A 27,743-nucleotide genomic window follows, 5' to 3' on the forward strand; every position below is an offset into this window, starting at 1 on the left:
TTTTTTTCTTCTCAATATTGAAATAGTGACAGAGAAATGAGTGTAATGCATCATCAGTGATCATCACATCATCATTGATCAAACACCCAAACAAACAAACAAACTTGATTTTGTTTGTTTGTTTGTCAATGTAAGTTAAGTTAAGGAAAAAAATGTATTTTTGTAACTAAGAAAAAAGAAAAACAAATTTCAACAAAAACTTGTTGATAATGATAATAATAATGGAAGATTGACTTACTTACTTGCTTTGACTTTACTCACTTGGGTAACCATTCGAAAATTAAGACGCATCAACGAAAAACGAAGAGAGAGAGAGAACGAAGGGGAGATCCTCTCTTTATCCAATTTCAGTGTTATTGGTTTGTTGTTGTTGTTGATTTGATTTGATATTTTTGCATATTTCGATTTGTGTGAATGTTATTTTTTTTCGCATGCAGTAGCTTATGGTGATTTTTTTTATGATTCGAATCGCGAAATGTACCGAATCAAAATAAAAAAACAGGGAGGTTATTTTTAATCGTTTGTTGTTGTTTATGGTTGATCTGGATCGTGTTCACGAGTGTTGATTCGATGATTTGATTTGATTCGAGTATTCAGTTTCTCGATATTATTGATTCGATATTGATTTATATTTGATAATGATCAAATAGAAAAACATTGTTGTTTTTTTTATATATACAGTGTTTACATTTTGATTATCGATCAAATCTGAACGACAACCAAACAAACCAAACAAAAACAACAAATCATTTTCGAATGTTTCGAAACGTTCGAATATTCGAATGTTTGGAAAAGGGCAATGGCAAACGATGAGATTCGATAACGATGATATTTTTGATAATTTTTTTTCTAAATTTACAAATCAAAAAAAAAATATCCAAATCTGTCGATTGACATTTGAGATTTGGATATTTTTATTTTTATTTGTCTTGATTTGGCCAAAAATTCCTTTTCACCATGATAATCGTGTGACATTGACAAATTACCAATCACAAAATTGATAAGAAAAAAATCGAATCAAAATGAAAACAATGAGTGAGCAAACACACAATCGATGAAAAAGGAAATCATAATAATTAGATCATAATTAAACAATCGATTGTCGATTAATCGATTGTGACAAGTTTCAACAACAAAAAAATATGCTCATTTCGAATGTTTTTTCCCATTTGATGAACTAGTTTTTTTTTCAAAAAAGAAGTTTTCTCAATTTTTATTTCCCAAGTTAAAGGGTTTTTTTCAAATCAAAAAATTTTTTATTATCATGGTTGCTATACCATCTAGGTCATAAAAAAACATAGATGATTATCGTCGTCATCGTCGTTCTATTCAAACGAACGAAACAAACAAGGTTAGATCTTTGAAACGAGGAAAACCACCATCAATAAAACGATGAATGAATAAAGATCATTTTGGAAGATTTACAAATGACATTATCATAATAATAATTTGACCATTTTCGGTGAAAAATGGACGACGAAGAAATCATCCTCGAAAATCATAAAAATGATAATAATGTTGTAATGTTTTATGTTTGGCCAAGAAATTTGTATGACATAATCATCATCGCCATCATCAAAATTACCAAATGGAAAAAAGACATCATCACCACACTTAAGACTTTTTTTTTCTAAAGTGTCTTAATTAATGACAGTTTTGTTTTGTTTCCTATATTGGTGATGCTTGTTTGTTTGTTGTTGTTGTTGTTGACAACAAACCATTATTATGATTATCTTGTGATTTTTAACACACTACCACCATTAACAACACTAACAACGTCTTACGACACTTGAATAAACAAAATACACACACACATAGATATAAATAAGATTTTTTCCATTTGTGGCATCTTTATTTCTTATGTTGTTAATTGCATCGATTGTGTAATCATCAAGGTAATAAAAAAAAAGTCTATAGGAAATATATGATTGTCAATAACATTTGATTAATTGTAATTAGATCAAATGGATGCAATCAATCAATTAATTTTATTGATTGATTTCATTCGATTTCCGATCAAAATGAAACAATAACAACAACAACAACAAAATTCTATATCTTATCAGTCATGAAAGAATGTCGTGTTTGTCAAATGCCAAACAAACCAAATTAACAACAACAAATCAAACCGAAAAAAGCATAAAAATCCAATTCGATAATCGATCAAATATTGATTTTCTTCCCTTTAGTTAGTTAAACATAAACATTCCAATAAACATAACACACACACACCTGAAAACCTAATGTTATGAAATGCTAAACTTCCTTGATTCGTAATCATAATGATGATGATAATGTCAACATCGACAAACAACAACCAACCAACCAACCAGCCAGATCGATTAGCGAGAAAAAATTGATTAATAATCCAATCAAATCAAATTGATTAAATGTTTGGCAAAATCAAATCAAATCAATCAATTAACCGGTTAGTTAATTTGTTTTGCAAAATTTGTTTTCACATTCCATTTCCGTTTGTTTAGAGATTTTTTTTTCAGTTTTCCTAAATGATGATCAACAACCAAATCAACATCAAAACAAAATCAAAATCGGATCGCTAAAAAGCCAAAAACAGAAATGATGATGAAAAAATCGGAAATAAGTACTTGACAGCCATCATTGACATCGTCGTTGTCATCATCATCATTATCAAATGAAAAAACCAGGAAAGAAAAAAAAACATTTTGAGCGGAAATACACAGAGAAAAAAAACTTGATGATTTTTGATTGAATTTAATTGATTGATTTTTTTTTTGATGTTTTTTCTTTTTTTGGCTGGTAAACACCCAACCCAACCTAACCTAACCTAAATATATTGTTGGTTTTGGTTTGTTTTCAATGATTTCCATTTTTCCGCCAAAGGAATATTATAGCCATTTTTTTCGCTCAAAAAATTTCGAATCCATTTGCGAAATAAAAAAAAAATAAAAAATCTTATCATTTTTCCAATGAACGAATTGAAAAAAAAGGATTTTGATTTTTATCAATTTGAAGATTTCTTTTTTGTTTTGTTTGTTTTTCGGGAAATTTGATATATTTTGGCTGCCATTTTTTTTTCGTTGGCTGGCTATTATAATCATCATTAAGGATGATGATGATTAAAAGTTTAAGAAAAGAAAAAAGTAAATTATCAATGGTGATGATGATGAAGAATAAAATAAACAAAACCAGAAAAAAACGTTCGACCGAAAGATAGGCGAAGAAATTAACGACGCATCGAGTCAAATTCAAACAAACAAATTAAAAAAAACTTGAATTTGATAATGTCCCTGGTTTCTTCAATTTTTTGACCGTAATTTTTGTTTGTAAAATTGTGACCAAATTTTGATTAATTGTCAAATTCATTGATCACAGAGGTGACACCAAGAAGAAAGAAACAAGAAAAAAAACTTATAAAAACTTATTGATTTTGGCGAAAAAGAAAAAAAATTTCTTCATTTATTGTCGGTTAGCTTTTTGTTGTTTGGTTTTTTTGAAAAATTGTTTCCCACACATCTCTTATAAATAAAAGTATTTGCATATTTCGGTTTTATAATTTTTTTCCAAGTTTTATCAACGTGATTAATTATAATTAATCATTATTACAAAAAAAATCACCTTTTTAAAAATGATGGTGATAAAGTTATCAATCGGGATATTATTATCATTGTCGTTAATAGAATTAAGTAAGCCCATAATGTTTTTGTTTTATCACTGAAATTCGATTAATCTGATAATCTCCATTATTATTTTGTTTCCCAAAAACATAGGTTCATCATCCGATTCAATAGCATGTCATGATTCATTTTTTGATTGTGGTAATGGAAAATGTATAGCACCATTATTTATTTGTGATGGTGATAATGACTGTGGTAATTATCATGATGAATTATCATGTAATTCCGTTGAAAATATTACTAATGCTAATGCTGTACAACAACATTTACCATGTCCATCACATGAATTTGCATGTAACGATGCGGTTGGTAATTGTATACCACAACGTTGGGTTTGTGATGGTCAAAGTGAATGTTCGAATAATGCTGATGAAGCAAATTGTACAGCAAAAAATCCATTGATTGATTGTCGTTTTGATTTTCGATGCGTCACATCTTTCGAATGTATACCACCAAAATGGGTTTGTGATGGTGTTAATGATTGTATGGATCATTCGGATGAATCAAATTGTTCCCAGATCCATGATCCAAATGAAGATATGATATGTGATAAATTACATGATCGTTATCGTTGTCAATCTAATGGTCTATGTATTGCATATGAATTGGTTTGTGATGGTAAACCAGATTGCCCCGATGGTGATGATGAACAACAAAATTGTCATGCAAAAAAATGTCAAGATAAAAAATGTTCACATCAATGTTTGATTGATGAACATACCCAACAACCAAAATGCTCGTGTCCACCTGGTTTTGAATTACAAAATGATGGTCATCAATGTAAAGATTTTGATGAATGTTCACAACAAAAACAATTGAATCTTTGTAGTCAACTTTGTATTAATCTCGTTGGTAATTATCGATGTGATTGTTTAGACGATTATCATCTGATTGATAACCGAACATGTGTGGCTAATGGTAAACAATCACCAATATTATATTTTTCCACTGGTAATGATATACATGGTTATGATTTACGTAATAAAATAATATTTCCCGTTATAACATTGAATGAATATGATCCATCAACAATAATCGATCTGGAACTATCGATTAGTGATGGACGATTATATTATTCTGTATTTCATAATGAATCATTATTTTCATCCGTTTATGAAATACCAATTGATGGTCGTGTTCAAGAATATCCTGTATCCAGTGAACAAAACCGACGTCTTTTTCATGATATTAAAAGTCAAATTGAAGGTATTTCGTTGGATTGGTTGGCAAATAATCTTTATATGACTGAAGCAAATCGTGAACGTATTGTTGTTTGTAATACTCAAACATTAATTTGTTCAACATTGATTGAAAATCTACCATCACCACGTGGAATTGTTGTTGTACGTTCTCGGTATCGTTTATATTGGACACAATGGCATGATCGTCAAGGTGGTATTTATGAATCATTGCTTGATGGAACGGAACAAACAAGATTATTTACCGATGTTCAATGGCCAAATGATATTGTTTATGACCAGGAAATGAATCGTCTGTATTGGTGTGATGGTAAAACCGGTTCAATTGAATATTATGATTTCGATATTGAAACGCGTCGTATTGTACACGAAGATTTTATTCGTCAACCATATTCAATGATCGTATTTGAAGATCAACTTTATTGGACTGATTGGATTGCAAAGAAATTATTTGGATGTCAAAAAATTCATTGCCATGAACAATCGAACATCTTTCAACCAACCATAAGTAAACGACGAGGTTTATATGGTATGACTTTATATCATCCATTACGTCAACCACCATTATCATCATCATCGTCGATGGCTAAATCTGACCCATGTCTTCATCATCGTCATAATCCTTGTTCGCATATTTGTCTAAGTCGTACAAATGAAACATTTACCTGCCGTTGTCCAGATCACATGTACTTGTCAAATGATAATCGAACATGTATGAGTCGTTCGGATAATTTTCTCATCATTAATACTGGATCACGTTTATATAAATTTTATCCAGATTCCGTTGATAATGAACCATTCGAACTGATTCCAATGATACCATCTGTATTTTTAATCAATGATTTGGCTTATAATTATGAAATATCCGAATTTTATCTATATGATCGTTTACGTGATCGTATTGTTCGTGCCCGAATGGAACCGGAATTTATTTATCATACTATGGTTGATGATGATCTGAGTGGTGTTTTCGGTTTAACATTCGAAATAAATAGCAATAATCTTTATTGGGTTGATATGATCAAAGGATCGATGGAAGTGGTTAGCATTCAAAAAGGTTATCGTGCAATTTTGAATGATAAACTTGATCAACCAGTATCGATGGCCATTAATGCATTGACCAAAACAATTTATGTTGGTCTTAAATCAAAAAATGCCCAAATTTTAATGTTAACTATGGATGGTCAATTCGTACGAAGTCTGTTACGTTCGAAACAAGGTTTTCCATTTGCATTATTGGTTTATCCATTCAAAGAACAACTGATTTTGGGTGATCCTGTACTGGAAAGAATCGATATTATCGAACTTGACCATCACCATCACGGCCATCAACAAAGTCATTTGGAACCGAAAAAATTTCTTGAAAATCATGTCAACACTGTACAATCAATGGCTCTTCTTAATTCAACCCTTTATTGGACTAATGCCGAATCACCACGTTTATATTGGACTGATCTTCAATCATCATCAACATCAACAACGAACAAACGAATTGAATCAAAAAAATTACCATATTCAAATGTAAATAATGATGAACTCAAAGTTATTTCGGGTTTTAAACATACTAAACTTTATGATTATTGTCGTACTGATGATGGCGGTATGAATAATTCTTGTCATCATATTTGTCTCATCGGAAGAACGGGTCCAATTTGTCAATGTAATCGTGGTTTTGATAGCCAAGATAATGGTCATACTTGTCAACGAAATCATTCATTGGATTCTAAAATTACCAAACCAATTGTTCATGTTATCAATCTGGAAGATATTTTTGATTTTATTATTTCCAAACAAAAAGATAGTATTTTTGATCAATGGATTGATTCGGATACAAATTCAACAACGACAAACACAACGACCCCGACCAATGATCAAAAATCAGCTGAAGAATCACAAAGCGAACAACAATCATTATCGAATGATTCGCCAACATTTTTGCAACGAAATTCTCCATATCTTTGGTTCATAGCTTTATGTATGGTTACTGTTTCCATTTTGCTTTGTGTTAAATTGTAAGTAATGTTTTTTTTGTTTGTTTTCTTTGAATAACTTTTTGGTTCTTTTGCACCATTATAATATAGAAATGTACTACCGGTTCCCCGAATAAATTCTCTGGTCAATCTAGTCATTCATCGTCAACAACAACAACACCGACAAACACTCGATACAATCGATGATGATGATGAAGAAAGTAATAAAAATTCCGTTCGTTCCGGTCAAGTTCGTTTTTTTTCCAATCCAAATTATCAACTAGATCATCATGGTAATCTAAAGAATAACAACAACAATAATATGGATAATGATTTATTAATATGATAATCATGTTGAAATTATCTTCTTTTTTTAAAAAATTATCTTTGTTATAAATTTTTCATATTCATTAAATCGGATTATATTTGTCAATAATAAAAATAAAGTTTTTAAAATACGTTCTTTATGAATTGATTGTTTATCACGTGTATCACATGTTTGAAATTGATAATTTGTGGCCGCAATCATGTTTTTGATTACCCGAATGTTTGTCAACAATTTACCACGACAACGACGATCATTGATGATAATAAGAACTTTAACTAGCAATAATAAAAATTCCGAAATATTTAGCCGTATTGATTTGGAAGCAAATTCCATTCAAACGATTCGATTTGAATTGACAAAAAATTTAAAAATTTCCAATGAAAAAGCCAATTTGATTCTGTTGAAATGGCTGAATGATTCAAGTGTTGATCGTAATCAACAACAATTAAATGATAAAATTAATTTATTACGATCCAATTTCGATATCGATGATATCGATCATAATATTCAGCTATTGAATATTTCGATGGAAAAAATTCAAAGTAAAATCAATATTCTAAATGAATTGGCATTCAAACAACCTGAAATATCAATGTTATATGCATTACCAAATCTGATGAACAAAAATATCGAACAACTAAAATCTATAGGTTATTATGATGGGAATTTAGATCTCCTCGGATATATTGTCCAACAACTTCGATCAACAAACGTAGATCAACAATCATTTTGCTATGATAAATTTGAACAAAAACTTCGTAATGAATATAAAAATAGTTCTCAAATAATTCTGAAAGATTTACGTCGAACAATAATATCATTGATATTAAGACAAATTCTGGATTGTTCCAGACAAGTTGCACAACATTTAATCGATGATCAAGATAATGATTCATTGGATAATCATTTAGATCGTATTAGTCTGCGAAAATTGCTTGAAAATTTAAATATCCTTAAAAATCAACTAAATTTACCGGTAAATTTTATGGTCAAACATTTTCATATGTTATGTAATTGTGATACGGCCAATTTGGCTAAACTAGCTACAATCAATCATTTTCATCACTCAATTGACAATGATTCAAATGATTTACGTTTGGCATTTTTTTGTCGTAAACGTTTGGTAAATTTGGATGCCAAATTGATTGAAGAACGAATGAATATTTTACTGAAAAACTATGGCTGCACCATACAACAATTAACCTGTAACGTGTTAATTTTGGAATTATCAACCGATAAAATAAGGGAAAATTTTGAAAAATTTAAAAAACAACCCGAATTACAATCCTATTCGGATAGTCGTGATCTATTACGTATCATTTTGAATATTGATATTGCCATACGAAATATACAATTATTAAAAGAAAAAGGAATGCAAACTCGATACGTTTCCCTGCATAGCTTGCTGAAACCAAGTAATCGTTTTTCAACAATGCTGGCGAATAATAATTTCAAATTAACCTTGAATACATTTGTTCAAATGCATTTTGGTATAACATTGAAAGAGATCAAAAATCGTATTGGAAAATTTCAATCATCAAAAACAACACGTTCATTAAATTCGGTGAATGCTGAAAATATTGTAAATTTTTTTCGTGAACAAGGTCTTTCAGATGATCAAATTATTAATGGAATTTATTTAGTTTTTTTGGATTTTAATCTCATTCAAACGGTTTGGTTGGAAATGTTTAACAGTGATGATAATGGTAATGTCGATGGCCACCAAAACAGAAATTGGAAACAACATCCAAATGTATTGCAATTATTATTTCATAAAATTGAAACCAGAAATGTTCATCATTGAATTAGTTTTGGTGATTTGGTTAACACTTGATGATCCATTTGGGATAATTGTCTGATTTTAAATCCTCGCATGAAATCAAATTGCATTAAATAAAATGATAAACGTAATAGTTGATTCAATAAAAATCTAACAATGGTGAATTGATAACATTTTTCAATAACAATTTTCATTTGATAATACCAAAATTTTTCTTCACGATTTAATAACGGATATTCGGATTCTATTTGTAATGATTGCCAAATGAATTTCATACAAGAACCGTAACGTAAACCATAAATATATTGATTTGATGATTCAATTATTTGTCGGGCCATTCGGATACGATCATCATCATTATCATTGGTGGTAGTATCAGCGACTGATAATAATGATGGACGAAAATTTTCCCGGAATATTACCCAACATCTTTGTCGAATAGTTTCCACATCATCACCAATGAATAGATTATAATCATCATCAATACCCAACATATAACCGATTACCGACCAAAAATAAATCATTGTTTCAATATCTTCTTTACGGTTGCTAAAACCATATTTTTTCGGTGATAATACTAACAGGCCAGCAAATGCAAACTGAAAGAAAGAAAATTTCAAACAAATGAATTTTGATTTTGAAAACTAGTCAATGTAATTTACCTGTGTTAATGTCATATCACGTAATGAGATGGATTTTTCATCATTTTCATCGATTCTTCCTTTATTCTGTTGATCTGATACTGTTTGATGCATGTTTTTAACCTTTTTGGAAACAAAAAGTGGATTTTTTCAAATTTGGTTTGGTTTGAAAATGAAAAACGCTTACCATTTGTAATGATTGATATGCAGGATCATTTTCAATCCAAATCTGTCCTTCATACCATTTTTTCACGAATAAACATGTATGAAGATAACGATAAAATATTGTAACTAAATTTTTTGATTTACCCGTTTTGGATAATGTTTGATATATGGAACGAATAAAAACTAATATTAATAGACCACAAAAATGTGCTAGAAAAATACTGAAAAAATATTGATTAACAAGAGGTTTTATACGACGAAATTTTTTCAAATTAAACCATGGTGGTAAATGAGGGTTATTATTTGATGATTTGTTTTTTTCATATTCCACAAGCAGTCGTGATCCTTGTTCATCGAATATTTTATGCGATGATTTATCTAGAATTGACATTTTAGTCACCGTAGTTACATAATATTCATATATTGCACATAAACAACAACAACAGAAACAAACAAAATCGTAAACAAAGCAACCTTTTTTTGGTACCTTTTAATTTTCCATCTGACCTGATATGACACAACTTAAACCTTATAATTATCAAAATGCAACAGGGTCAATATCACCACATACACACACACACATTACACCTGGATGACCTATTTAGTTATTCTTTTTCGTTTCTTTCTTTCTTTCTTCATAATAATATTTTGTTTGTGCGAAAAGTTTTAACTTGTTTCTCAACAGAAAAAAACAGGTTAAACCTGTAATCATTATTATCATTATTTTTGGACATCAATTTTTTTTGATTTCTTTTTGAAAATGAAAATTTTATTCGATTCAGACACCAGATAACGCCATGTGTCTTGTGTTGGATGGATGGAAACAACAGCAAAAAAAAAAAAGATTGATAAAATTCTGTCATCAAATGTAAATGTGCAAAAATAAAAATCTTGCAACAACGACGAATGAACTGAATGAAAAAAGATGATAAGTAATGAATAATAAATTTTTATGTGTGTGTTGCCATTAGCTATTCACATATGAATTATTCATTTTATGGTGGTGGTGAACATTTTTTTTCCATTTTTCTTTGAATGACAAAACCAATTCGGAATTTTCATTTTTTTCTAGTTATTCAAAGTCAAAGAATTTTGGTTGAATTTGAAATTGGGAAAAAGGATTCGCCGAATGAAAAACATTCAATTCAAGAAAATTCAATTCTAAAACACTCACACACAATGAAATGAAATAAAGAGAATTCGTCATTGAAGCAACCCAGAAAAACTTCGTTTTTTTCGTTTATTGAATTCTATATGGTCGGGAACTTTTTTTTCCTATTTGAAAAGTTTCTTCAAATTCTCCCATTTTTTCATTTTCGTTTACATAGGCGAAAATTCAATTTAAATTTGAATTAAGTCAACAACCAAACTAAATTAAACTAAAACTTGGTGAACAAAACGAAAAAACCGGAAAAATTTGAATATTTTTTTTCCCATTCTAGTTTGCTGACCATGATTCTGGATATTCGATGGAATCCAATAGAAAGATTTGATGAAAAAAACAAACTTTATCATCGAAAACCAAGAGAAAAACAAAATCAAACATTCAAAATTGGATTAAATCTTTACTTAGCTATAGTTTGTGAAACATCATTATTGAATTTGAATCAAAGTTAATTAGAAAAGTTCGTTTATCTCGACTTATCGACTTTTGTAATTCACACAATGAATATAGTGATCATTTTCACTAACAAAACGTCAATGTTTTGCGTGACCTGCACACACACACAGGGTAAATTAGATTCATAAAATGAATAAAAGAATAGAATAATCCTTTCATTGAATGTTATCATTATTATTCAAATTTTCGTTCAAGCTTTGTTTTTTTTTTCGTTCTTCGGCTGCAAAATTTTTCAATGAATAAATTCAAATTGTTAATGAAGATGCATTTTAGTTTAGTTTGTTATTCATTCGTTCGTTTTTTTTGAAAATTAATTGATGCATAAACAAAATGATGAAGCAACAAAACAAAACAAAAAGATAACAGGCAACATGGAATTACAGTTTTTTCGATAGCAACAACAGCAAAAAAGTTTAATTAATCAAACACTTTTTTCCTATTTTTTTCGGTAATCAGGTTTGAATTTTTTTTGATTAATTTTTCGACTTGAATTGAAATTAATTTGAAATTATTTTTAATCAAACAAACGAAAAAAAGAAGCTTTTTTCTCTCTCTCTCTGAATTCTATTATGAACATTAATTTTCTGTCTGTTTGAACTTATTTTGATGAGAATCAAAAAATCACGTGATCCAAATAATCAAGTATACGAAAAAACAAACAAAACAAAACTGTGTATTGACCTTTATCTGATGGAAAAAAGAAATTAACACAAGAGATCCACATGAGATCAATAATAAAATGATTAATCAACATAATAGGATTATTATTAATTTCGACAACCATCTCTGATACGGTGAAGGAAATTCATTAGATAAATACATGTTTGGTGGTGGTGGTGGGCGTCATAAAGTGAGAGAATTTCATTTTGGTTATCCATTTCATTTGGGACAAAGTTAAATGTAGAGAACCATCACCCACTGGGCAAACCAATCCACCAACAAAAAAAAACATTCCAAAGAGAATAGAATTTACTTGATAAGCTTGATTAGTGATGGTGATGTTTAGGGGAATTTGATTTGAATATTTGATCAACCCGAAAAGACTAACTAACTTAAACTAACTAACCAGAAAAAAATAACACACACACAGAGAGAGAGAGAATACGGACTAAATCATCCCGAATAAATGTGGTGATCGTGTAATGTTTGTTAAATTTTTTTTGCAACTTATTAAACTAACGGAAAAACGTTTGTAATTAAAGGAAAGAAAGAAACAAAAATACGAAAAGATTTCTTTCTTTCGATGTGACCATATAATGTACAATCAACCAACCAATGGTGAAAAAACTTATCGAACAGGCATTGATCATGATAGTTTCTATGGAAACATTGAATTGAATTGAATTGAATTGAATTGAATTGAATTGAATTGAATTCAATTCAATTCAATTCATGATCTTTGACGTCCATGATTACTATTATATTTTGTATTTTATTTTTGATTCTTGATTCCAAAAAAAATTGTTATCATCATTTGAAATTGAAAATTGATAATGAAAAACACTAAACACACACCAAACACACACAAGCAAAAGTTACAATAGAGAAAATTCTATTATTAACTTGGAATCAAATAAAACAGAAACCGAATGTTAGCCCAGTGTATCTTTTTTTTTGTTAGTCTATTTTTGGGACCGAAATATATTAATTAGCAGGAAAAAAATTTGGGCAAAGAGAAAACTTTTTACCACCACTTGAAAACAAACCGCCAACGAGAAACACACACACATGACCACCAATAGTTAGTTAGTTAGTGTTTTTAAATTGTTAAAACACACGACATACTCGATTTTTTTCATTGTTTCATTTTCGAGAATCCAAACAGAAACACAATAAAACAGTAAAAAAACTGTATGGTAAATAAAAACTTTCTCTCTCTTGATATTCAAACAATTCATATTTTGTCAATGGAAAAATTATTATTATTATGATAATGATGATGACAGGGAGAGGAAGGAAAAAGTAAAGTAAACTTTTCTTTCTCTTTCTCTCTCTCTCTCTTTGGTTTGTAATGAGAATAATGATTATTATCATTATTATTATTAATCAGAATTAAAATCAAATAAAAATGTCGAATCTAAATTGATTATCGTTGTTGTTGTTGTTGTCGTCATTTTGGCAAAAAACGAATGAAAAATGAATGAAAAAACAAACGACAAACGATAATCATTATTTATCATTATCATCATTCATCACCATGGTAGTAGTTATATAATGTGTAATGTAATATATGGTTATAGTCCATTTAATAATAATTAAAAAATTCATTATTTTTTTAGTCGATTCTTTCCCGATCAAATAACATTATCGATTATGTTTGTGTTTGTGCGTGCGTAGGTGGTGATGATATTACATTCTGTTTGGATTTTCTATTCTGTTTTCTGTTCTGGCTAATGTTTGTTTGGATTTTTTTATTTATTTGTTTTTTCTCCTATTCCCGGGAAACAAAACAAAAGAACCAGAAAACAAAAACCTGGTTATCATCATCATTATTGTTGTTGTTTTTGTTACCTGTGATTCTTTGTTTTTGTTTTTATCTTTTGTTTTTCCTTGTTTTTTTTTTGTTTTCTCATTAGGAGCTAGATTCATTTATTTTGCTCACGACGATGATCATCATTTATAATTAATCGATTTCAATGGCTAATGGTCACATGTGTCGATTTATTGTATATGCCACCATACTTGGAAAAGAAACCAGAAACAACAACCAGAAAAAAGAAATCAATGGGCCAAATCATGATACACATTTAATGATAATGGATTTTTTCTTTTCTCTTCTCGTTTTCACCTGGCACCTGGAAATGATATTTTTATCAATCTATCTAGCTAATTGCCTCATAGGTCAGATATGGATGATTTTTAATGTTTTTCATTTTTTTTGTGCTGTTTGATTTGATGATGGTTTGGCATACAAAATATCTTTTTAGTTGCATTCGAATGATGATGATGATGATTATCATTCAGGTGAGGTGTATGAAAAAAAAGTTGACAAATTTAAACATTTTTTTGATGTGTCAACCAAGCAAACAAGCAAGATTTTTTGTGGGTGGTGAATAAAAGAATGTGCCTAGAATACCAAATCAAACTTTTGAAAAATTCCGAAAGAAAAACTTTTTTCTTCTTCTTCTTCCCTGTATCAAAAACCAGAAACGTAAACGTAACGATGACTATGTGTCAAACCATAATTATGATGAACGCGTTTATCAAGAAAAAATTATTCATTTTTTTTGCATTAAAATTCTTTTTCCAATTTTCGTTGGAAATAACAAGGAATTTTGCCCAAACACCATTACCAAACATAGGATTCCCCTGTTGAATCTGTTGTTATGTGTAAAAAACAAACACAAGAAAAACAAAACAAAACAAGAAAAAAGATTCCTGTTTAAACATTAAACACAAACAAAACAAAACCAGAAAAAAATTATTCATTCTTTTTGCTGCTGTTGTTTTCTAAAGAATCATTTCATTTCATTTCATTTTTTCTTGCTATACCCGGATAGACTTTCTTTACATTTTCCTTTATTCAAATACAAGTATGTTGCATGAAAAACACATACACACAATTGAAACGACAAAAATGACGAAAGAATGAAAGAACAAAAGACAACCAGACCTTATCCATACGCCAAACCAACACCCATAGATCCAAATGGTTAAAAAAAACGAAAGAAAGAATCCTAACAGAAAAACAAAACTAAAGGTAAATTTTCCTTTTTATTCTGAATTTTGTTGTTTTTTTCCCTATTCATTCATCACGTTGGTTACCAACATTATTGCTGGGCCAATGTTTGAACTGCCGTTTGCAAAACCGTACATACGATTTTGCCTATATTCTTGGTAACAAATATATTCTTTTTTAAAAAACGGGACCCGATAAAGTTTTTTTTATATAAAAAAAAACATGCGTTCGGGCACGAATATATTTGTTGTTTGTTATTGTAACCCGAGAATCTTTTTCTTTCTTTCTATCGCGCCCTGTATGTATTTGGAGTATGTGCTGTATGTTCTTCTATGGGATTCTGTTCTTTATTGAATCGTCGTCTTCTTCGATTTGGAGTGTGTCTTGATTATTTGATCATCCAATTATAGCAACAACATTGACGGGTTTGTTTGCTTGCGATGGTCATGTGTATCTTTGGTATGTACAGCCGCAGCGGCAGCAGCAGCAGTTGATAGTGGTGGTAGCAGTGGTCTGCATTCTTCTTCTGGGTCGAATCGATCCAATTCGCCTTTTTTCAAAACCATTCTTTGTATTGAACCAATTTTCTCGTCTTATTCAAGAGAAAGTTTCAATTTGATTCAGTTCAATTCACATATCCAGCACAACAACAGCAGCAATATTGGTGTGATAGCAGTGGCGGATTTTTGAAAAAAAAATTTATATTTTTTATCATTGAAACAAACAAAAATTCTTAGAAATTTTTGTTTTTTTGCTAAGCTAGAAATTGATTTCGTCACTCATGTGTGTTGTTGGTGGTGGTGTAACGGTGTATTCGGTGTAACGTAAATTTCAAGTGGCAAAACTAAAAAACAAAAAAGAAACTAAAAACTTTAAACAAAAAAACTTTCGAAAAAAACATCGCTTTTAACACTGTGATCAACAATAGGTTTTTTTTTGTTTTGTTTTCGGATCGATCAAATTGATTGATTGATGGTAAAATGTGTGAAAAAAACAATCAATGTTTAATAAAATTTGTCAGTTATATGGTGGACACTTTGGATAACTTTATTTCATCATTTTTTTGATGAAATAACATTATTTGTTATTACGGACGTCATTTGAAAGTTTTATTTTTTCAACTTGTGTTTGAAATCAGTGCCTAATGTCTGAAGAATAACGTTTGTTTTTTGTTTTTCCAACAACATTCAATCCTAATAAGGAAATTGTTTTTTGTTTGAAATCAACGTTTTTTTTTGTTCAAACATTAAGCTTACTGTATCTGTGCTTGTCACATTTGTGATGTGTGTTTGAAAAAAAAAGTTTCCTGATCCAAATCCCGATCAAATTCATTATTATTTTTCCAATCAATCAATCAATATTCAATCAACCAAATCCAAAAATACATTTTTCTTTCTTTCGTTTGGGTTAAATCCGGGCCAACAACAACAACTATAATAATTATCACAACAATTATAATCATTTTTCCTTGAGAAAATTTTCGCCAATCGATTTTTATATTTTCCGTTCGATTCGAATGATCAATATTTTTTTCGCTTGATTTTCTTGTTGTTGTTTTCTGGGTTAAGTGAAAAAAAAATCCACCATACAATAATCAACATTGTCAGGGCAATAGCGGCGACAACGACGACGACAATTTATTGAATTTTTTTATATAATTTTCTTTTTTTGAGTTTTACATTGGCGATGGGCAAAAAAAATAGTAAACTTAATTCAGAAATGGTACAAAAATTAACTAAAGATACTTATTGTAAGTAAATTCAAATAAAAGAAAAAAATTCTTACAAACCTTTTTTTAACAAAAATCTTTTCACAGTTACCGAAAAAGAAATCCGACAATGGTTAGTAATCAAGTGTTAAACAAACTCCAGATAAATATTCATAATTGATTTGTTTCATCCATAACCTTAACACTTAAACAGGTACAAAGGATTCAAAAAAGATTGTCCAAATGGACAGCTAACCGAACAGGTAATATGAATGTTAAATTAAGTTGAAACAAAACAGATTTTCTTCTTCCTCACGTTTACGGTTGTCTGATTGAATGAATAACTGTCTTTTCTTGTTGTTTGTTTTTGCATTAAAATTAAAACAGGGATTTTTACGGATTTATAAACAATTTTTTCCACATGGAGATCCATCAAAATTTGCTTCACTAGTATTTCGTGTATTTGATGAAAATAAAGTAAGTTTTTTTTTATTCGTTTTTCTTGATTAGGCAGAATTTTGATTGATTGATTGATTAGGCAACAAATATTCAATCATAATCAATCATCATTTAAGGCAATCAATCAATGTTTTTTTTTTTTTTTAATTTCTGCTTTTAAATAACAATACAATTTAATATTCTTGAATTGAATTGCAAATGAATGAATTTTTTCGTTTTTGTTATCTGATTTATAAAAAGGATGGTTCAATCGAATTTGAAGAATTTATCAAAGCACTTTCGGTCACGTCAAGAGGAAATTTAGAAGAAAAATTAGTTTGTATGTTTTTTTCATTTTTCCAAATATAAATGTCCAAACAAATTTTCCAAATGACAATGCAATTATGTTGTCAATGAAAATCATTAATTTTTTTGTTTTGTTTTTGCGATCCAGGGGCCTTCAAATTATATGATGTTGATAATGATGGTTATATAACCAGAGATGAAATGTATAATATTGTTGATGCTATTTATCAAATGTTAGGTAATCAGGCAAAAATATCCGATGAAGCGGATGATGAAAATCCAAAACAACGTGTCGATCGTATATTTGAACAGCTTGATAAGGTAAGCCAAAAACATCTTCTTCATTTTCATTTTCCACATTTCATTTCTACACTTCATTGAACAAAATGAACAAGAAAACAAAACAAAAAAAGTTTAATCAATTTTTTCAATTTTTCTTTAATAAAACAAAAAAAAATCAATTTCATTTTCAGAATCAAGATAATAAACTTACATTGGAAGAATTTAAAGAAGGCTCAAAACAAGATCCAAAAATTGTTCAAGCACTTTCATTATATGCTCCTTAACATTCAATCACTTAATATCTATCATCATCAGCACCACTACCACCATCACACCAGTGAACATCCTTAATTCTCCCTGAAGGAAATTTTTTTTTGTTCCGTTCAATTCCGATTTTCATCATCATCACCATCATCATTATCATCATTTATTCATTTTATTTTCATCATCATCACCATCATCATTATCATCATTTATTCATTTTATTTTCATCATCATTATAATGTCCTGTTTGCCAAAAATTCGAACCGGATATGTTGTTTTGAGCAACGGGATATTTTGTTGTACAGCAAACCAAACCAAAAAAGACATCATCTCTCTATATATATTTTCTCTGGCCAACATCATCATCATCATCATTGAAAATTAGAAAAACTCGGAAAAAAAACTTTTACATCATAATCATCATCATCATCTTGAATCTTGAATCATGTGTCTTGATCTTTTTAAATAATAAGATATATAATAAAAATTCTCTCAAACAAACAAAAAAACCAATTTGATGATGATGATGATTCAATACATACATCGCATATCAAACAAACAAATCAATCATAAGAGAGAAGAAAAGGAAAGAGACATAGAAATGAAATGTTCCAATATTTGATTGAATAAGATTGCACAAAAACGAAAACGAGAAAAAAAAATGCCAACAGTGCTATAATAATAATAACCAATAATTTTCACTTTTACCCGACACACTCACTTTTTTCCACTCCGATTTTTCTGTATGAAATTTTTTTCTGATGAAACAAAAACAAACAAACAAAAAATATTTTCACCATATATTCATTAATAATTGTTGTTGTTTTTTTCAAAAAAAGCAATAAATAAATCAATCAATCAATTTATATAATCATGCAAAATAAATAAATATAAAAGTTTTTTTTTCAAAAAACAGAAAGTGTTTCTGTGTCTATTTCTCTATAAATACTTAACATTAATAATGTATAGAAAGAGTGAAAAAAAAAGATTTACAATAGGGTCATTGTCGTTATCTATTCTAATTCTATTCTAAACAAGAAGAATGGTTTTGTTGAAAAAGAATCATCATCATCAAGAGAAAAAACATCATGTTTAACAACATAAACATACATACTTATTCAATTCTTTCATTCATTCATTGTGTGAATGTGTGTGTTTGGAATCGACAAATCATTCTTGAATTGTTGTTGTTGTTGTTATTCGATTCGGTCGTGGTTAACGCGAATTACAAATAATAATAATAATAATAAAATAGAGAGAGAAAGAAAGAAAGAGACTATCAAATTGTAATAACCCAAACAACAATGACAATAAGATAGAAGAAATAAAATATACCAGAGATATAGATGACATTATTGGGTTTTGGGTTACTCTCCCTCTCTCTTGAAATGGATGTAATATTTGAATTTGATCCATCATCATCAATTTTATTCTCATTTTCAGTCAAGTTTTCGTTTTTGTTTCGATGAGAATTTCTTTTTTAGCAAAATGATACCAAACAAACACAGGAGAAAGATAGAAAGAGAAAGTGAGAAAAACACATTTGAACATGAGAATTATACACACTTTGGATTCAAACAATATTCTGTGTGTTCACAATTTTTTACTGTTGTTTTTTGCAGAATTTTCGGGCAAACAAACAGCAAACAAACGGGAAAAAATCGTAAATCTAATTCATAGAATTGTGTCGCGATCTGTGAATAATGAAGAATAAGCAAGAATGAAGAGAGAAAGAGAGAAAGGTGGTCCGTCGAGAATTTCGATAAATTTTTCGACACGGCATTTATTTTTATTATTATTATTCCTATAGGAAACAAAGATGAGAATAGAATTGAAGATGAGAACATACAATATTATTATTATTCGACATCGACAACAGAAAGAATCAAACATTTAAACAAAAAAAACGAATAAATACCCGATAGTAAAACAAAAAACCTAAAAAACAATAAGAGAAAAAAAACAAATTTGATCAGTAAAACAAAAAAGGATAATAAAAAAGTAAATAAAAAAAATATAACCAAATATCAAATATTGTTGTTTGTTTTTTGGAGACAAAGTTTTCTCGTGATGATGATCAATATTGTTCGTGATTCGAATGTTTAATAAACATTCGAATCGAACAGGAAAAAAAGTGATGAAAGTAAAACAATCGATAGAATCGATTGTTGTTTTCGAATGTTTTGTTGAATTTCAACTTTCAATTCGATTCGAAAAATTTTTATAACGAAGATAATTAACTTGATTTAAATTTCTTGCCATGTTTTTCTTTTTGTTTTGAAAAATCAATTTATCAATTAATTGTTGAATTTTGCACGATAACCGAAAAAAAAATTCAAACGATATTTTGTTTGTTTGTCGTGGGTAATTATGATCAATTTTGTTCATTAAGCTTGTTTTCCTGTTTCATTTTTTCTCTCCCTCCTCAAACTCTTTATAGACATACACAAAAAAATAATAATAACAGGGCCCAGAATCGCGATATAATAGTTATCATTTTTTCTTTTTCTTTTTTGGGTGTGAGACTTTGTTTTGAACCAAAAAAAATGGTACATTTACATTATGAATGTCATTTTTTTCTTCGTGGAATAGTGAAAAACAAGAAGATGATGAAAAATGCAATGTTTTTTATTTGTTGGCGACATTGAAATAAAAAAAAACATTTTTGCTTTGCATAAAAACTCTCCAATATCCATTATGAAATGAACCATCGTGAATGTTTCACGATGGACTTTATATGGTCGTATGATTAATGATCAAGTTGCACACATTGTGAAACATACCAAAAAAAACCAAGACATTTTTATTTCTTTTGAAAATATTCTTTGCTTCAGAATAGGAAGAAAAAACTTCTTAAAATGAATGAAGAAAAACAATCTTCTTAATGTCGTCGTTTTTTCTCTGGGGGTTAATATTTTTCCGGATTTACAAACAGAAACAACAAAAGCAAAATTAGTCGCGTTACCGTTAGACGACAAAATTCAAATACCATCGAAACAATCGATTGTTTTTAGCCGAACGATTATATCGATAGTTGTCATGCGTGTTGATGATTCCCTCTTCATGTGTTCGAAAATTTTTAGATTTTTTTTCTGATTTTGATTTGAAAATCTTAATCAAACAACAAAACAATCATGGATTCAAATCAAGGATCGGATGATTTGCCAAGGTATGTTTGTTTCGTTTTTGATTTTGTAAATAATTTTAACACTTATTTCATTCACTAATAAAAGATCAATGAAAAATTTATGGACACTATTATCCGGGTCATTGAATTTAAAATCATTACAATTTATAGCCGATGAATTGGAATTGAATCAAAAACAATTAATCGAAGGTATCCTATATTATCGACCACATGATATTAATGTTGATTCCATATCGAAATTGATGGAAATGAAAAATTCAATGGTCAAACCTTCGATTCTGCATAATTTAAGCATTCTACTTGATCTTAATGCTAAACAATGTTTAGATTTAATTCAATCATATTTATTGTATGAATTTGATGGTACACCTGAAATGGCACGAACATTATTTGCCAATGAAAAACAGATGAAAAAATTATTCGAAAATCTTTGGCATTATTATTATTCTGAAAGAATTTTTGCATTATTTTGCCTGAAACAAATTCTAAGTAATTGGAAACAAAGTGAACATGTTTATGCAAAAATATTTCAAGATTTTCTTAAACATATCAACACTACAACCAATGGGCAAATATCAAAAAAATTAACTGCACAATTGAAATATTTGACAAGATTTCATGAAAAACCTCGTTCAAAAGTGTTAAATTTTTTAGGTGAAAAAAATTCCATCGATCTCACGGTTAATATTCGAAAAGAGGAGATTGAAATCCTGCAATTGCTACTTCTTTATTATAAAAATTTTAAACCAACCGCTGAAGATGTTTTAGATTTATTGAAATTTTTTCAAGAAACTGGATTCGATTCAACAAATAATCGTGGTTATCATTGTTGTCCTCAAATGCAAAATTTAGATCAATTTTCTGGTTTTCTTAAAACAATTTTAATCGTTGAATTTCTGGATCCAAATGGTCTTCGAAAATGTAATGATGATGATAATGTTGAACATTACCTTTTTCGCAGTGAAAACTTCGAAATTATTCAAAAGATTTCAAAAATAATAATCAATTTAAATAGTACTGCTCAAGAACATTCATTGCTGTTCTTTTCATGGACTATTATCAATTTATTCTGTACGATTCAAGATGATCAAGATCAAGATTTAATGGAACGTCTGGGTAATAATGCATTACAATTGAAAATGTTTAAATATTTAGATAGCTGTCTTTCATTACCATCAATGGATCTATTGAAACATAGTTTTGTTCATAATTTAATCTATGAAATTATTGGTAATCTATTGGAGGCAATATTTTCAATGTTTGATTTTGAAAAATTTCTTCATCATCATAATGATAATTCATTGATACCATTATTAATCAATTTATTTTCCAACAATGTTATTGCTCGGATTTTGTTCGATTCTGGCCTGAACACCGGATTAGGATTATCGCTTCGTTATGCATTGAATCTGTTTCCATATAAAACACATCTTTTATTAAGTTTATTGAATTCATTAGCACAAACAAATAAGTGTCGAAATCTGTTTGAACAATTATCGATCATTCAGATGTTAACATCATTCACCGAAACATTTGATTCATTAGATTCAAATGAATATTGTCCCGTTGTTCAAACTGATCACGAATCAATTGTTCTGATTCGTGATCGTTATCTTTTCAATGATCATCAATTAATATTACCAAATGGTTGTCGTGGCATGGTTTATTATTATGAAGGATGTCGTTTGGTACGATGGATTGATCTGAAAATGGATGGTTGGAAAATTCTTTATTGTCGATTAAGATATCTAATCAATCAAATTAAACAAGGTCATATGTATTCCACTATAAATGATGAAGTTATATTGAATGAAATAAGTAAATTGGCATTTATTTGTTCGGAATTGATTTCACATCATTCATATTCGAATATCAAAGATTTTAATCGAATCATCCGATTATTATTGGAATTATTCAAAATGATTGTTTCAGTTGATCAAACAACGATTCGTTTATTTATGGCTGCCGTAATTAAATTATCAACTGAAATGATGCGTCAAAATTATTCGGATGAACAAACTGTTTGGTCATTATTGAATGATAAACGTTTTTTCCCTTATATGATTGGTTTTCATAATCAATTTCAAGAAATATTAACCGGTACTGATACTAATATTTCAACATTGGGTTATATTCTTGCATCGGATGAATTTATTAAAGGAAATTATGATTTAACCCTATCATTTCTTTCATTAATGTCACATTTTGTATCGAAAGAAGAATTTTATCGTGAATCATCAATAATTGCATCGTTTATGTTTATTATTAATGATATTTTTCCGTCATATAAACTATGGAATTATCGTCGTGAATGTAATCGTCATTGTATTGGAAGAATGTGTATCGATATCTTTCATCGGATAATTAATCGTGTTCGACGTAAAACAGCCGATGAATTGATAATGATTGAAAAAATTTGTATCATACGATTGATGGAAGGTCAAGCTGCTGAACAATTATTATCGATTATTAAAAGTGGTGAAGAAATTGTACGACAGAAAATTATCAATTCAGGTAATGAATATTTGCTACAACAAGATGATCAAATTGTTAGTATTCGTATATCGATATCAATATTAAGTAATTTATTGGAAATGTATTCCGAATTGACAAAATTATCATCATTGAAAGATAAATCTGTTATTGAAAATATTATCTTTTCATCAACAAATAATAGTAATCCAAATATGTTGTTAATATTTACAAATTTCATATGTCAAAAATATGATATCTATTTGGCTATTAATGCATTGCAATTAATTCAACAATTAGCCATAAGATTTCCAATGTCAATGTTGGCTTGTTTTGGTTCACATACGGAATTTATTCGTGATCATTTTCTATTCCGGTTGGAAACGGTTACTGAAGATTTAAATTTTAAAATTGCATTATTAAATTTCCTGTCTACTTGTGTTGAATATCAACCTGGTTTAGTGGAAATGTTTTTAAATGTTACCAACAATAATCAACAACAAACTAATAGCAGTGTATTGAATACGATTATCGAAATATTGGAAGAAAAATTTGATGGTCAATATCATTGTCCATATGAATTACATTATTCATCATTGCAATTTGTGACGAAATTTTGGCTCAAACCAAATTTAATGGCAATGAATAAATTGAAACAAAATGAAAAATTTTGGTCGCTAATATCATTTCCATTGTTTGATCAGAATATCGATAATTCATTATGTAGTTTTATATTGAAAATTTTATCACGTGAAATTCATTTTATCAAAATTCTGGAAAAAGATGAAATTTGTAAAAATTTAGAAAAATTATTCATGAAAGAAATTCTGGATAAACAAATGATTGAAAATTTTTCCAAACATATACATCAGCAATTAATTGATAATCGATTATGGTCGGATGATTTTATCAATTTGGTTGATGGCTGGAGAGATTTTCTTGCATCATACATCAAATTTATCGTTATCGATAACCAAAAACAATCAGTAATTTCAAAACTTGTCAAAGATTTACTTCAATATATACTGATATTGATCGATAATGGCGATGGCAATATTTCAAAAACATCCAATAAATTAATCAATAAATTTTCCAATCTTTGTTTGATTATTACATCTGCTCATGATGAAAAGACCGCAAGATTAAACGATAACAGACAATTATTAACGATGATGGTGGAAATTTTTCGACGAATTCAAGCAAATAAAGAATCAATTTCATTTAATTCACAAATTTCACTTGGTGTTTTATTGATCAAATTGAATAATGAGCGATCCAACGATGACGACCAACAAGATCAACAACAACAAGAACTGTTTGGTTCAATCGTGGAATTATTAAATCATTCATTTCGTTTAATGGCCAGACAATTGAATGGTAATTTAAATGCAAATTTACAACTAGAAAAACGCTTAATTAACGTTTATCTATCGATCGTGATTACCATATTACAACGAGCATCAAAAATTTCATCAATTGAAGATTGTTATCTAAATAAATTACGTTATTTTGGTACAAGTGAACAAATTCTAAATATGGTTATATTTTTTCTACGTAAACGTTTACACCTGGATTTGGTACAAAATATTTCACAATATTTTGTTCAATTATCATATTCATCTAATGGCGCAAGTTTATTGAATTCATTGAATTTTGTCAATCAAATTTCAGTGAATTTCTCATTGTCCAACACCAATGGAATCATCGACCGAATGTCGACGGATCCAGATTTTAAATATGATATTTCGATATTTGCACAAATCGTTCGAACTGTAAACAATATGATTATTCATCTGAGACATCATTTTACTGAATGTTGTGTATCATTTATCGCCATATATTTGGATATATTTCGTGAAATTTTTTCGGCATTTCGTCGACAACCATCGAATCGTATCGTACAATTAACATTATTGATATTGAAACTGTGTTCATCAACATCCAATTATGTTACGATATGGGAAAATAATCATTCTATTTCCTACAAAATAATTACCGAACAAATACTTTTATCCACGAATATGATGATTGCATTTTTACTACGTCCATCGCTGGTATTGAAAACATTTTTAGAAGATTATCATCCCGCTAAATTGACCAATGATAATAATAAAAGAGAAAATGATGCTCATGATTTGCTGCAAAATCAGATGTTAAAAATGCTATTAGAATCAATGAAATTTTTATTGGATGTTTCACCAGAAATTTTTTCATTGTTTGCAAATGAAACCGATATTATCGATAATGATAATGATAATAATGGAAAATATAATCTATTAATATCAACAAATTTTTCATTTCCAAATGTTGATTCAAATGAAATTCTCACATTTGGATCATTGGCAAATTTGATAAACTTTTTGATTAAACAAGAAAAAAATGGAAAAAGAATCGGAATGATTGGCGATGGCAATGCTGGTGATGATGCTAATGATCAATTACAAATATCACTTTTAGAATTATCATTAATGTTTTTCTTCATACAAACATTGATTGCAAAACATTCAATGAAATCCATTCCGAATGATGAACAAAGATTTTTTCATGAAATTCTCAATGAATTGGTTAGTTGAATCTTTTTTTCATTTTGTTTTTCATATTTTCTAAATATTTTTTTCTTATTGTTTTTTCCCACCTCCCCCATAGAATACATTCAAATCAAATCTTAAATCAATTCATCATCATCATCCACGTAAACAAACATTATCATCCTCTTCATTGTCAATGTTGACGAAAATATCACCAATAAAACCGATACCGTCGTCTATGTCAACAACAACAACAAATGTACAATTATGTGAAAATCCATTTATCAAAATTATGTTAAATATGATGGAAAACATTCTACCATTTCATCATTCGGGTAGTTTATTAATGAATGTTTCCGAATGGAATTGATTTAAACAACATTTGTAAATTCTATATTTATTATTGATAATAATTTTCATTCAAATTCGAAAAAATAATGATAATAATTTTTCAATTTTTTTTAAATAAAATGACCTAATTAAGATTATCTTCAATAAATTTTTTCATATCCCGCAGTTCCTATTATTGTCAAAAAAAAAAAAAATTAGAATTTTAAATGAATTGGCCTATTGATTAAATTACCTCATCATTTGAGCTATGTTGTAATCTTGGATAGATTTTAAATTGATAATTAGTTAAGTGTTTTTTCAAAAATTCCGATGTCATTTGTCCCCATTTTAAAGCAACCTGATTTCAACAAATGGAAAAAAATCAAATGTTAAATGTTTGTGTTTGAAAAAAACTTCAAAATTTTGCTTACAATTTGATCGGCATCACCATGACATTGAAGTGTTGGTGTTTTTTTATTACATTCATTGATTGTTAATTTATCATGCATAGGAATCCAACAACTTAATGCAAGTATACCAGCCAATGGTTTTGGATAAGTCAAGCCGGAATAAAGTGCCAATGCACCGCCTTGTGAAAATCCACCAACAATTATTCGATTAGATGGAATACCAGCTTTTTCTTCCGAACTAATCAATCCCTGAATTAATGTTTTTGCACGTTCAATACCAGGTTCATCAATTCGGCCATTCGAATCTAATGAATATAAATCAAACCATGATGGCATTGGAAAACCACCATTCAATGTAACTGGCATTATATCACTGAAATGACAAAATTATCATATGTAAATCATGTAAAGATTAAAATATTTACGCTGTTGGACAAATCAGATTGGCATGTGGCGGTTTAATAGCTTTGATTGTCGATGACCAACCATGTCCAGTATCACCAAGACCATGTAAAAAAATTATCGATGCTGTTGGTTTTCCAACAGCATTCACGACAACATTACGGCTCATTTTGGATGGTTTTTTAGCTTTTGACCAAATGTTGATGATGTGGATGATACGGATAATCTGAAGAAACTGACCAAAACAAAAACTAAGAAAATGAAAAAAGAAAAACTTTGAGTCTCGTTATGCTGCTGTTGTTATCGTTGCTCCTTATTTCTCCTTCATCATACAAAACGCCATCTTTTTGAATTCATTTGGAACCAAAAAAAAACAGGAAAAAAAATTTAATTTCAGCTGATCAGGAACGAAAGAT

At 28.9% G+C, this 27,743-nt stretch overlaps 6 protein-coding genes across 6 annotated transcripts; 4 read left to right on the forward strand and 2 right to left on the reverse strand.

Moving 5' to 3' along the window:
- Positions 1 to 3,443: 3,443 nt before the first annotated feature.
- LOC113792703 (vitellogenin receptor Yl-like) lies at positions 3,444 to 7,283 on the forward strand. Its single transcript, XM_027342617.2, has 3 exons — positions 3,444 to 3,665; positions 3,750 to 6,867; positions 6,937 to 7,283. Exons 1-3 carry the CDS (start codon positions 3,608 to 3,610, stop codon positions 7,169 to 7,171), a joined length of 3,411 nt encoding a protein of 1,136 aa, XP_027198418.2. The 5' UTR covers positions 3,444 to 3,607; the 3' UTR covers positions 7,172 to 7,283.
- Positions 7,284 to 7,293: 10 nt separating this feature from the next.
- Positions 7,294 to 9,471, forward strand: LOC113792726 (uncharacterized). Its single transcript, XM_027342649.2, has one exon. The coding sequence runs from the start codon at positions 7,353 to 7,355 to the stop codon at positions 8,955 to 8,957; it is 1,605 nt and encodes a 534-aa protein (XP_027198450.2). The 5' UTR covers positions 7,294 to 7,352; the 3' UTR covers positions 8,958 to 9,471.
- On the reverse strand, positions 8,672 to 10,130 carry LOC113792727 (uncharacterized). Its single transcript, XM_027342650.2, has 3 exons — positions 9,762 to 10,130; positions 9,596 to 9,697; positions 8,672 to 9,532 (listed from the first exon to the last, which is right to left on the reverse strand). Exons 1-3 carry the CDS (start codon positions 10,128 to 10,130, stop codon positions 8,951 to 8,953), a joined length of 1,053 nt encoding a protein of 350 aa, XP_027198451.1. The 3' UTR covers positions 8,672 to 8,950.
- A 5,473-nt stretch (positions 10,131 to 15,603) lies between these two features.
- LOC113792669 (frequenin-1-like) lies at positions 15,604 to 18,950 on the forward strand. The gene is made up of 7 exons (XM_027342582.2): positions 15,604 to 16,789; positions 16,856 to 16,880; positions 16,962 to 17,010; positions 17,135 to 17,224; positions 17,447 to 17,525; positions 17,640 to 17,812; positions 17,965 to 18,950. Exons 1-7 carry the CDS (start codon positions 16,726 to 16,728, stop codon positions 18,055 to 18,057), a joined length of 573 nt encoding a protein of 190 aa, XP_027198383.1. The 5' UTR covers positions 15,604 to 16,725; the 3' UTR covers positions 18,058 to 18,950.
- A 2,094-nt stretch (positions 18,951 to 21,044) lies between these two features.
- Nup188 (nuclear pore complex protein Nup188) lies at positions 21,045 to 26,689 on the forward strand. Its single transcript, XM_027342591.2, has 3 exons — positions 21,045 to 21,206; positions 21,271 to 26,221; positions 26,304 to 26,689. Exons 1-3 carry the CDS (start codon positions 21,172 to 21,174, stop codon positions 26,553 to 26,555), a joined length of 5,238 nt encoding a protein of 1,745 aa, XP_027198392.2. The 5' UTR covers positions 21,045 to 21,171; the 3' UTR covers positions 26,556 to 26,689.
- Apt1 (Acyl-protein thioesterase 1) lies at positions 26,567 to 27,667 on the reverse strand. The gene is made up of 4 exons (XM_027342603.2): positions 27,351 to 27,667; positions 26,947 to 27,298; positions 26,769 to 26,873; positions 26,567 to 26,705 (listed from the first exon to the last, which is right to left on the reverse strand). The coding sequence occupies exons 1-4, from the start codon at positions 27,494 to 27,496 to the stop codon at positions 26,661 to 26,663; spliced, it is 648 nt and encodes a 215-aa protein (XP_027198404.1). The 5' UTR covers positions 27,497 to 27,667; the 3' UTR covers positions 26,567 to 26,660.
- Positions 27,668 to 27,743: the final 76 nt, after the last annotated feature.

Source organism: Dermatophagoides pteronyssinus, unplaced genomic scaffold (genome assembly GCF_027571235.1).
Source record: "Dermatophagoides pteronyssinus isolate colony J.1.1.1.1 unplaced genomic scaffold, Derpt_VIB-CSIC_2022.12 sq0016, whole genome shotgun sequence".
Classification (NCBI taxonomy): Eukaryota; Metazoa; Arthropoda; class Arachnida; order Sarcoptiformes; family Pyroglyphidae; genus Dermatophagoides; species Dermatophagoides pteronyssinus.